This window comes from Tachypleus tridentatus, unplaced genomic scaffold, assembly GCF_004210375.1.
Source record: "Tachypleus tridentatus isolate NWPU-2018 unplaced genomic scaffold, ASM421037v1 Hic_cluster_2, whole genome shotgun sequence".
Taxonomy (NCBI): Eukaryota; Metazoa; Arthropoda; class Merostomata; order Xiphosura; family Limulidae; genus Tachypleus; species Tachypleus tridentatus.
Genome location: NW_027467782.1, coordinates 20,365,166 through 20,378,289, shown reverse-complemented (window position 1 = coordinate 20,378,289; position 13,124 = coordinate 20,365,166). Strand labels below are relative to the sequence as shown.

The following is a 13,124-nucleotide window of genomic DNA, read 5'->3' as shown; positions in this document are numbered from 1 at the left end:
GTTTAACAGAATTTGAATTAATAACTTTTTCTTTAATTATGTTTTTTATGTAAATCACTAAGATTTTCTATACTTAATCTTTTCCCATAGAAAGGGATTTTAAGATTATAAAATCTATTTATTTTATTATAATTTCTTCAATAAAGAAATAAGATTTGATATAAAATTGCAGAAAGACTTGCCAACATTATGGTTAAGAATGTAACTGAAATGTGTCTGAGGTAATTAACCACCTTAATACAAAAGTTTCCAATACCAAATAATTAGAAGTAAACTGTATTTTAACAAAAAGATTAATTATGGGCCATTGAAAAACAAACTTTATTTTATGTATTATAAACATTCTCCCTGATTTTATTCCTCACTCATGTTTAAAATTAACTGTAGCAAGTAAATTTATGAAAAGTAATTTTTTACAGCATCCAATCAAGAGCAGTTTTCCTGATGAAGTCACTGGTGGTGTTTTATCAAAAGTGAAAAGAAAATTAGGCTTACTAGAAGTTTCCAAAATGGCAAGTGTATCTGAAGAATTTTAAAAAATGCACTTCAAACAAAAACATTCAGGCTACTGATTGTGATCCACATACACATTCCTTTATCAATTAAATTATATTCTATTGAACCTGTATGTGTGCTTGGTCATTCTGACCAGTTCTGTAATCTCCATGTAACCATGAAACTACATAAACTACTGAAATGTTCTAAATATACAAAGTGTATCATCATGAGTTTTGCCAAATGTTTATGTAAAAGTTACAAGCCATTTATTAACTGAAATTATATTTCAAGTAAATTGCTTTCATAAAACATTCATCCATTAATTTGTGAATTCTCTGTCAAGTAATTCTGTGTAAAGTGTGATTTTTCATGCTAAGAATAAAATTAATTGTGCTCATTTCATGGTTTTTTATGTTTAATTAACCTTACTTATAATACCATCTTAATGAATATCATTTTATTTATTTTTCATAGAACTTTAAACTTGCTCTCTCATCTTCACCACCATAACACCAATTGTAATGAAAGTAGTGAAACAAATGTTGGACATACAAAATAATTGCAGATTGTGAAAATGCAATAACAATTTTTATTTTAGCACAGTCTCAGTTTTCTAAACATTTCCTGATTGGCTGCTTTTGATTTTATTACTTTACAATGCCTTTCTGACCCAATATAATGATGTAATTGTCAAATATATACAGTAGTAAAACTTAACCAACCGACTGAAATACAAAGTGTACAACGGCACTGAACATCTTCAACATCCAGATCCCTTCTTCCACCTCTTGTGGAGCAGATTGATTTTTTGTTCAAAACTGAACTATTTGTCTCTTATTTAAGTTTCTGCCAGAACCTTGGCCTTGAAGATGCTGTACCCTATTCACCATCTGAGACTTCAGCCTTGAACAGGGTCTTTCCATATGTCTCCAGTTCAGAGTCTGTACACTGGGTTCCACTGGTTATACTTTTTTGGGAATATACAGTCTGCCATTCTTCCCTTTGGTCTTCATATTTAGGTGAAGCTGACTGAGTTCAGTATGTCACAGATTGATGTTGCTTTTTCCATCAATCAGCCCACCACACTATGTTTTATTACCACCTCTGCCTGTTGCCTTTCTCTGAGTCATCTGAGGAAGGTTGATACTTCCATTTGGTTGTACTGTTTTCATTGCCAAACATCTTTTGAACCATTCTTTCATTCCTAGTTATACAGATGTTATAAAATCAGTTAAGTCTATTGGATCTGCCATGGTTTGTTGCAGCTAGGTGGTTTTGTACAATATCCTCTCTACAGTTTCAGTGTTCACTGTCAAGTTATATGGCATTTCTTTTATTCTGAATGATATCGAAGCTACACAGTACACTCACTGTTCTATTTATACCAACTCTCTTCACTCTCTACTGGTCATAGAATCGCTTTGTGTTAATTCTCACCTTATTTTCACAATATTCAACACTGGCTGGCCTATTTTTCTTCTATCTTCTATTCACATCCAGTTTTTCTGGATAACTGGTCATGTTGGTATTCACAGGAACAAGTTTGCTGACATTAAGTTGGTCTGATCTGGTGCTGTCACTGCTTTGCTTGTTCTATATATGGACTACAGTACTGTATTCAAGGCTCAGCTTCTATTTCCCGTATATTAGGATTGTTTCCTATATACTAATATCACCAATATTTCTATTCATTTTTTTATTTCCCATATATTAGTTTTTGTTACCTGTATATTAATATCACATATATTTTTATTAATTTTTCTATTTTCCATATATTAGTATTGTTTCCTCTATATTTCTTTACATTATCATTTTCTGTAATTCCCATTCCTTTTTATTTTTCTATTCTGTGAAACCTGTTTTAACATTTTTTTAACTGTTGTCACTGCCATCTTTCATATAATGCACACATTTTTTTATGTACATCTAAACATGACAGGAATGCCTTCTGTTATTATTTACATAAATGACATCAACATCTGTACTTGTAATGTGCCCTACTAATCATTGCTCTTTATTATCCTAAAAAAAGAATAGTCAATCGAGTTAAGATATTTTATGTCACCTTTATTGGGTTATATGTTGTACTGATAAAGATTTAAGCACTCATTCAGTTTTACATGTACATAAACAGTCAAAGGATTGTTAGGCTAGTTTGGCCTGCTTGAAATGAATAGTGTATTTTGTTCAGTTTAAATTCTTGCTCTTGCTCAGTATGTTAGTTATTGATATTTCTTTTCCAAAAGTTTAGTGATGCATTTGAAAGCCACTCTGTGTAACATTGAATAGATTCAAAATAGTTATTGGTATCTGAATAGACCTATTCACCTAAAAGTTCCATCAGTCTATAGAAATACAGAGATATAAGTTAGTTTTGTATATCACCTTTTGAGTATATGTATAAAGATTGGCACTGCTTACTGTTAATAGGAAGATTTTGAATTTTTCATGAAACATTAAGAACAAGTTATGAAGTACTTTATAAAAATGATAAACGTAGCATGAGATGGACTTAAAAATTGAAATAACTTTATTTTAACTAAACATTTTAGTGAACTGGAAACATTGAAGATCTACATGTTGCATTCTTTGGAAATAAGAAGCTTTATGGCTGTCACATATTTACAGTGTTAAAGAGTATAATGTGTGTGGTAGAAGGAACACTCTAAATGTCCCTCTGGTGTTAATATATATAATAAACAGTTTGTGTCATGCTTCTTTGTTTTAATAGTAATGGTCTACAATTTATATCATTGTTTTGTAACAAAACTCCCAATTGATATTGTTAGGTCAACTATGGTATTTATGTTGTGAATCTTTAATATACATATTGGTTTGTTTTTTTATTCTTGTTAACTTTGGTGATAGAACAAACCAATTTAATTCAGAAATTATTTAGATTTATAATTGATATTTTGTCTTTATTGAGCTTAGAGTAAGTTATTGCACAGTACATTTTTAAGCTTAATTATAAAACAAATAATACCCTAGGCTCACTTATTGCACCATGATAAGTTAGATAGCATTTTATTTATATTTTTTTCAGTTGTTTATTAACATTGAGGTATAGACAAAAGTAAGATAAAAATTACCAAGGGTTTCAGTGGAGTAGTGTTTCAACTAAGCCTTTGTTACAATAATGTTTTACACCCAATGCTTATATTTAGCCCATTAAATACACCTTCCGTTACTAATGTTAAGATCAGATGATAGCTAGTTGTGTCTAAGTGTGAATGTAAAGTACCTAATTCCCTCCAGTCTTACACTGTTAAATTAGGGATAGCTAGCTGACTTCCGTCTAGTCTTACACTGTTAAATTAGGGATAGCTAGTTGACTTCCCTCCAGTCTTTCACTGTTAAATTATGGATAGCTAGCTGACTTCCATCTAGTCTTACACTGTTAAATTAGGGATAGCTAGCTGACTTCCCTCCAGTCTTACACTGTTAAATTAGGGATAGCTAGCTGACTTCTGTCTAGTTTTACACTTCTCAATTAGGGATGGCTAATGCAGATAGCCCTCGTGTAGCATTGCATGAAATTCAAAAACAAACAAATAAATATAATTAAAGATGTATTAACTATGGAAACTCCACTACGTAAAGAGTTTAATAGCGAGTGTGTTTGGTGTAAAAAGCATTCGAACCCGTGCTCCTCAAATTGCAAGTCAAGTGCTTGAACCCCTTCGTCATACCGTGACATTTATCGTACCAAGCACTTCTTTTTTTAAATATTAAAGTTTGTTTTTACTTTTAAAATGTAGTAAGACTTTTATTATATTAGTCACACTTATTAAGGTCAATGAAATGACTTCAAATAAAAAGAATCATTGAAAATATTGTCAGTCTATTGAATTGAACCAGAATTTGTGTTGAATATGCACATTGCTACATGACAGAAAAAGAACTGTCACTTAAACCTATCATACTGTACATTATGTAATGGAAAAACTATTTTTTGTCCTCTTCTAACACATATACCGAATCTAAAATTGCGCTGTTTTATGATGTCAATGGTTACAAATGGTTTCTACTGGTTGGTATACGTTTGGTTGACATCGTAATAGCGTTTGAGATATGAAATTGGACATGTTTAGATCCTAATTTATAGCTTTAATATAAATGTACGAACTATCTCTATGAAAATATCATTATGAGGAGAGGATAATTCAGATGTTTGTGCAGTCTGTAAAATAATTTTCCTCTTGACACCATTGGGGTAAAATATGTTGACTACTAAAAGGTCTTTGATAAAGATAAACTTTACATAAAACACCATATCTTGAAGGAAGGTTAAAAACTTCTCCTGTTGTTAATTTGTTTGTTGTTGTTGAACATCATGGGAAACATGTCTTTTATTGTCCTACTTCTTTTTATATAAAATATCAAATAATATTAATTATTTTTATTTGTTTATTAAACTTAACTTATGCAGTTGAGCAGAAACAAAATAGACATTTGCTTGATAGAATACAAGGATATATAGTTACAGAAAGTACTGTTTACTTCAGTTGTAGATATTGTAAGCAAAGTGTATAACTTTGCATTTTATACGTTTTGCTTAGTTTGTACACATATTAACTGCTATACGAAGTTTTTCTCCATGTACACATGTTGTTACTTCAATAGAATTTTTTTTAAATATAATAAGATATACACTTTAGTAGTGAAGGAATTTTTATGAAAATATATACATTAGTACTGAAGTTAGATTGAGAATAACTCGTTAGAAACTCCACATTTGTCCTCAAGGTTGGTTAGGAAGGTCGACTCGCAATCAGAATCTCACGACGTTTGACTCCCTGTCCTACCAAATATGTTTGTTTGTTTGTTTTGGAATTTCGCACAAAGCTACTCGAGGGCTATCTGTGCTAGCCGTCCCTAATTTAGCAGTGTAAAACTAGAGGGAAGGTAGCTAGTCATCACCAACCACCGCCAACTCTTGGGCTACTCTTTTACCAACGAATAGTGGGATTGACCGTAACATTATAATGCCCCCACGGCTGAAAGAGCGACCATGTTTGGCGCGACCGGGATGCGAACCCGCGACCAAATATGCTCGCCCTTTCAGTCGTGAGGGCATTATAACTAACGATCAATCTCACTATTCGTTTGTAAACAATAACCTAATAGTTGGCGGTAGGTAGTGATGACTAAGTGCTTTTACTGTTTATTTGTGTGAATATATTTAATATTTGTTGTGTTTTTAATCATCATAGTTTTGGAGACGCTTTTTCCGAACGCTCTTTTTCCTTCCGACTAACATGTACGTACATATACATATATATAATAAGGTGTAGATACTGATACTTGATGTTTGATGATGTTTGGATTTTCAAAAGCCAGATTTATTGTTCTTGGTGCCTACTTTCATCAGATTCTGTCATTTGTAGAACGTCACATGCAACGCTTTGAACACCGTCTGCGTAGGGCCCGGCATGGCCAAGCGCGTAAGGCGTGCGACTCGTAATCCGAGGGTCGCGGGTTCGCGCCCGCCTCGCGCTAAACATGCTCGCCCTCTCAGCCGTGGGGGTGTATAATGTTACGGTCAATCCCACTATTCGTTGGTAAAAGAGTAGTCCAAGAGTTGGCGGTGGGTGGTGATGACTAGCTGCCTTCCCTCTAGTCTTACACTGCTAAATTAGGGACGGCTAGCACAGATAGCCCTCGAGTAGCTTTGTGCGAAATTCCAAAAAACAAACAAACAAACCGTCTGCGTAAGTGTGATGTGTCGTTTAAAACTGTTAATTAGCTCTAAAAATACTTTTCTGATGATACTAATGTCACTCAGTTTAACTATATAATACATAGACCAGTCTGCTACAGTAAACTGTATAATTTTACTTTTTAAAAGAAACCTTCTTTTTCAGGCCGAGCTACTACAATTTTTTGATAATTTCTAATTTTTTAGTTACGTCGAGTAATATTTGCGTTACTTTGTAATATTTGTAAATCTACATTTCTTTTTGAAATTTAAAATGATGCAAAGGAATGGGTGTAGGAATGTTAAAAAGTTCATGTACACACGTCCTGCTTACTTTGAATCACTAGGCCAGTATGGTGATAACAGCTTTGGTCTAGTCTCGCTACCAGCTGAAAACTGCATATCCTGTTTACGTCACATTATACAGAAGGGAGTATGTCCATGGTTAACTAACAAACATAACTGTTCTTATCATTACAAACAGTTCTAAAAATTCTGTCATTGATTTCCAGTTTTTCAACCTGGTTTAGAATTTTTTTGACCTTTATTTGTCTTGGTTCAAAGGAACTGTCATCACGAATTGCCTCATCCTTCTCTATAAGAACGTCATAACTGATTACAGATGAATATAATAATTACAATAAGTAATAATTAATCTTGATTATAACTAACAGTCAAACTACAGAACCTTTCTATGACTACTCTGGTGATCAGTTAGTTAACCACACTGTTAATACTATTTCTGGCGTTTGATAGATTGAAAAATTCGTCTGCCAGACTCATGTAATGACATTCTTAGATAACAATCTAGACGGACAAATATAAGTTTGAAATGGTAGGCAGATGGATATAATGATGTTATGTATGATAATATTCCTGTTAGACAAATCTACTCTTGCCATATTAAATATATGATATAACGAATTTCTCTTTCGTAAACGTTCCAGTAGGTAATGCTAAGTTTGTTGTGGTGGTCAGGTGGATGTAATGATACTGTATATGGTAAGACTTCTGTGGAACAAACCTGCAATTGTATGGTCATTTTCTGACAAATACGAAGGTGTACACAATGACCTTTCTTATAATACAAATCAGCGTTGAAGCTGTTTATGAAATGATCCACATCGGTAAGTAGCACAAGAATCCACAATAACATTGAGTTACCCAGATCAGAAGGGTGCTGATGACGTAGACGATTTGTATCTTTCAAAACGAGGGTTTCCTTTAAAAATGTATGATGAAGTCTTATCTTGATGTTGTCTCCCTTTAAAGATGTATAATCTCTAATACTTACATCATCAGTTTTATGTGTGTGTGAATATGAGTAAGTTATTTATAAAACTTTCAGTTTGTAAAGAAAAGTGATTAACTGACACAATTGTCATTTAAAATGAATAACAAGATAAACCATGTTTTGACATATAATGTACTAAAGTAACATAGAATCATTCCGAAAGGCAGATTAAGTTTACTCTAGTTTTTTTGCATGAAAAATAAAATAATAGATTCTTGTCCAGATCAAACAAATGTGCGTCTACATACTTGTCCGTAGAATGAGTATGAAGAACACTACCATAGAGCATGTTTATACATACACGCCCCTTGTTATGTAACTGTTAACAACTGATTCGTCCACATTCCTGAGACACTAAGTTAGTAACTACTTGAGTTACCAGTCTGGTTGGTGCAAGCGCCTTATCGCTGTCTACTTGAGTAGCGTATAACCTGGTTTACAAAACAAGTTTCGTGTAAAAGTGAATCTACTCGACGACCTTTACAAGGAAAATGTGTACGTGCTGAGCCGTGCTGGGATTTCTTTTTATCACGATACGAAACGATTTATGCCGGAGTTTCTTAACAATGTTTCTTGACTCTTTATAATCAAGTATTATTATCATTATTTAAGCACTCTTAACACAAGTTTGGTTTGGTTTGAATTAAGCACAAAGCTACTCGAGGGCTATCTGTGCTAGCCGTCCCTAATTTAGGAGTGTAAGACTATAGGAAAGGCAGCTAGTCATCACCACCCACCGCCAATGTTGGGCTACTCTTTTACCAACGAATAGTGGGATTGACCATCACATTATAACGCTCTCACGGCTGAAACGACGAGCATGTTTGGTACGATAGGGGATCGAACCCGTGATATTCGGATTATGAGACAAGTGCTTTAGCCACCTAGCTAAGCCGGGTCATGTTAGGCTAAACACATTGTGAAATGGATGGAAATAAATATTATTATTATTACTATACTTAAGTCAATCTTGACACAAGTCTATTCTTTAACATCGATTAAAATATTTTGTTCAAATAAAATGTTTTCAGTAAAATTTTATTTATTTTTCAATTCATTTCGCTGTAAAATAAGCTCACCTTTTACTGAAATATCTAAGTGTTTTACACTGACAGCGAGTAATAGATGGTTTTAGGACATGTAGGTTATAAGTTTTTAGCATTCGAAATCTAACCTGTATTTGATACTCATTAGCAGCTGACTCTTTTGTGATCCCTTTTTGGATTGTGTCTAAGTAACAGGATATCTCCAACACTTTCAAGAGCTGTTTTCACAGATACGATATTTTAAAAATTATACGAGCATGTTTGGTGTGACAAGGAAAAAGCAAAAGGTATAACAACATGAAAACTGTAATTTTTTTTATATAAACTAATATTGAATATACCAGTTTATATTTTTTACATGACCTATTTATGACACCAGTTTGGTGTCGGTTTGATTTCATAGGCACACTTTTTTTTTTTTTCCAGGACACTTTGAAAACAAAACATTATATAATCAGTGATGTCGAGAAACCCACTTGTTGAGAAATTTATATGCAAAAACGGCTCGTTTGGGTTGGAACAACGTTTCGACCTTCTTCGGTCATCGTCAGTTTCACAAAGAAAGAGGTAACTGACCGGAAGCTGACCACATGTTTCAAAGGGGTTGTGTAACTGAAAGTTGGAATGTAGAGGGCGGTGTTAGATGTTTGAATATATAATTTTATTTATTTTATTATATTAATATAGGTATAAAGGCGTTCCTTTATATTGGTTTATTTTGGGTTTAAGTTGTTGTATAAGTAAGGCTTCTTTAATTTTGCGTTTGTTTATGTTTGTTTCTTTATTTAGTATTTGAGTGTTTTCTATGGTTATATTGTGTTTATTTCACTTGCAGTGTTCGAAAACGAGTGGTGACTTTTTATGTTCTTTGAATCTGGTTTCCATTTTTCTACTTGTTTCTCCAATATAGAAGTTGTGGCAGTTATCACATTGTATTTTTTAAATAATGTTGGTCTGGTGTTTGTCAGTGTAGTTTTTACATAGTATAGACCTCAGTTTTGTGCCTGGTTTTTGAATAAATTTGGTATTAACTGGAATGTCGTATTTTGTTACTAGTTTTTGCCAAATGTTGGTTATTTGTTTGCTGATGTCAGGAATATATGGTATACAGCAGTATATGGTTTCGTGATTTTTTGATTCGTGAGATGTGTTTACTGTAGTTGGTTGATTTTGCTTTCTGTCTAGGTGTTTGCGTATAATGTTTTCTATGGTTTGTGGAGGAAACTTATTGATGTTGATGAAGTATTGTTTTATTTTGTCTGATTCATCGTTAATTTTATCTGGTGAGCATCGGTTTTTGGCTGTGTTTATTTGGTTTCTTAGTATGTTGAGTTTTTATTTTGTTTCATGTGCTGAGTCCCAAGGAATGTATAGTCCAGTATGGGTGATTTTTCGGTGGATTTCTGTTTTGAATTGTGTGTCGGTTCTTGTAATTTTGAGGTTAAGAAATGATATTTGATTGCTTTCTTCCTGTTCACATGTGAAGTTAATGTTGGGATGTATAGAGTTAATGTGATTGAAAAAATTAAGTATGTGTTCTGTAGATTTGAATCCCGCAACCGTGTCATCTACATATCTGTACCAGTATAGTGGTGGATGTAATGCTGTGTTAATTGCTTGTGTTTCAACTTGTGTCATAAAAATATTGGCTAGAACTGGTGATACTGGGTTGCCCATGCTTTGGCCATTTGTTTGTATATAGTTTTGGTTGTTGAACATGAAGTTTGTCTCTATCGTGGTGAATTCTATTCGGGTTGCTAACTGGTTACTGGGAATTTCTATGGTTGGGTTAGGGTCTCGGATATAGAGTTCTAAGGCTATCTTGCAGGCTTCAGTGGTTGGAACTTCTGTAAAGAGGGATGTAACATCGAAACTGGCCATTAAGGCTTTATGATTAAGTTGATTTAGATTAGACTTGAAATTAAAAGAGTCTTTGATGAATGAGCTGGCTGAGGTTACATATTTGGAGAATGCCCATGCTATGTATTTACAAAGATTGTAATTAAACGATTCATATGTGGACATTATTGGTCGTAATGGACAATCTGGTTGATGAGGTTTGGGGATGCCGTATATTTGTGGTGTGCGTGAGTCGGTTTTACGTTGGTAGGAATAAAGTGTTTGTGAAATTGTGTTGGCTTTTTTCATTTGTAGTAGTAATTTGTTCAGTTGCGTCTCGTGTGTCTTTGTTGGATTTGTGTGTATTGGTTTAAATTTGTTCGTGTCTGATAGGATGTTATTCATTTTTTGGATGTATTCATTCGTGTTCATTATGACTATAGCGTTACCTTTTTCTGCTTTTAGAATTTTTATGTTTTGTCTTGTTTTAGGTTTTAATGGAATTAATGTCTCTTTTTGTAAGGTTGTTTTTTAGTTTTCTGTTTTGTGAAATTATGTTGATGGTTTTGTGAGAAAATTCTTATAAAAATCGTTTAAGATGTTGTTTTTAGGTGTTACTGGAAAATATAAATTTTTAATTTTACCTGGGAAGTTTGGCTGTTGGATGTCAATAAAATTATCTAAGTTATCTTCTTTTTGTTGGTTGTTTCCTTGTTTTTGTTCTCTGTAGAAAGTATCACAAGTCTCCTGCATAGATTTTCTAAACACGTTTTGATTTCTATGGTTGGAATGTTCCTAGGTGCTATTGCAAAGTTGAGTCCTTTGTTAAGTAGATGTATCTCGTCTGTGTTTAATTGTCAGTCAGATCTATTAATTATGAGGTTAGTCAACGGTTTGTCGTGTTGGTGTCTTTTCTGTTGTTTGCATCTTAGTTTCTCTAGTTTTTTTGTTGTGGCAGATCTTTTTGTCTCTGTCGTTCTTAGTATTGATTTGGTTTATGTTTCGTTGTATAAGTCCGTAAATCTCTGGTTTAATGCAGCATGCCAGTTGATGGTCTAGGTTCATTTTTTGTTTTTGTAAGTCATGTAGTTCTTTGTATTTTGTGTTCAACATGGCTTTAAGTAGTTTTTTCTGTGAATTTTGGATAATGTTTGTATATGTATTAAAATTTTTTGAAAGTTTTACCTTTACAAAATTAGGGGTTAGTTGTTCCTTTCTACATTGTTGAATAAAATAAACGTCATTTCTTCTATTAATAATTCGTTGGTTTAAATTTCTTAGTTTCTTAACGATCGTGTACTGTTAATAGTGGTGTACGGTATGCTAGTTCATACATAATGGTAACAGTTAAGTATAAATACACAAAAACTTACAGTTCTCGTACAATCGCCTACTTCGCTGGAGGTGCCGGGGATCGAACCCGGGGCCTTTCGCATGCAAAGCGAACGCTCTACCACTGAGCTACACCCCCGTAAGTTCTTGTGTTTTTCTCAGTGTATTTATAACAATGAAGTTCATGTTTATTTTCACTCAAACTTCTCAGAGCAACTTGTTGAACCAATGTGAAACAAAATTTGTATTTAAACATTATGATCTGACTGATTGAACGTTGTATTGGTTGCTTTCTTCTCTTCGTATATTTCTTTCTTACTTTTATGTATTCTGATAATGTACTTTATCATACAGTTTGCTTTAAAGTACTACTTATGTATATGTATGTATTTATATATTGCAGAGCTTAAAGCTCATATGACAGTCGTTTGAATATTACCTTACTTTCATAAGGAACACAATAATGAATTAGCCTTGCTATAAGTAACAAAGTGACCCATGGTGGTTATAATGACGATGTCTGGAACAATTGTTTTGTGGTATCATTTTGTCATCGTCCAGACTAGCTGTACTCCACACATTGGACACATATTTTCATTATAACAGTGAAGGTCAAATCCTATTATTTGGTCTGACAAGAAATGAAACAGGGTGGCAATATCTGCCTCCACTCTAGTTTGTCTCTTCAGACTTAGTGCAGATGGCATTGATGTAGCTTTTTGAGAAATTCAACAAATAAACAACAAGCAAAATGTCATATTTTAAATGTGTTAATTGCTTGTGTTAACAACATGTACCTCAATCACATCTGACAACTTTCTTTTTATACATTTTGTTACATTTGTCATATTTTAAATGTGTTAACAACATGTACCTCAATCACATCTGACAACTTTCTTTTTATACATTTTGTTACATTTGTCATATTTTAAATGTGTTAACAACATGTACCTCAATCACATCTGACAACTTTCTTTTTATACATTTTGTTACATTTGTCATATTTTAAATGTGTTAACAACATGTACCTCAATCACATCTGACAACTTTCTTTTTATACATTTTGTAACATTTGATGGTTTTGACTATCAGAAAGGCTGGAAAAGGATCATATAATTTTTTCTTCTGTTTTTCGGGAAATATATTTATGTCTCGTATGAAAACAATTCTAGTTCTTCTTTATTTGTAGTTAAGCACAAAGCTACATTATGGATTATCTCTGTTATGCCCACCACATGTATCTAAACCCGTATTCTAGCGTTGGAAATTCGCAGTCATATCTTTGTGCCACTAGGAGACAAGAGAACATTCTAAAGATATATTAGTTTTTGTTAATTTTTAATAGAAAATCTATGCCTTGTACCAGAAACACAAAACTGTATGTTGTAAAAAGTTCTCTCCAGGTGTCACTACT

At 33.1% G+C, this 13,124-nt stretch overlaps 1 protein-coding gene and 1 non-coding gene across 51 annotated transcripts in view; one reads left to right on the top strand and one right to left on the bottom strand.

The window, feature by feature from the left end:
* The window catches only part of LOC143243348 (uncharacterized), a 207,172-nt gene extending 202,840 nt beyond the window's left edge, over window positions 1–4,332 (top strand). For all 50 annotated transcript variants that reach the window (XR_013024302.1, XR_013024301.1, XR_013024298.1 and 47 more), the window contains one exon: window positions 420–4,332. Coding sequence is in view for 8 of the 50 variants with exons in the window: in XM_076487204.1 (XP_076343319.1) it covers window positions 420–477 (58 nt within the window). In the remaining 42 variants the exon portion in view is untranslated. The remainder of the gene's footprint in view (window positions 1–419) is intronic.
* Window positions 4,333–11,777: 7,445 nt separating this feature from the next.
* On the bottom strand, window positions 11,778–11,849 carry TRNAA-UGC (transfer RNA alanine (anticodon UGC)). Its single transcript has one exon. It is a non-coding gene; the product is annotated as a tRNA-Ala (tRNA).
* Between the last annotated feature and the right edge of the window lie 1,275 nt (window positions 11,850–13,124).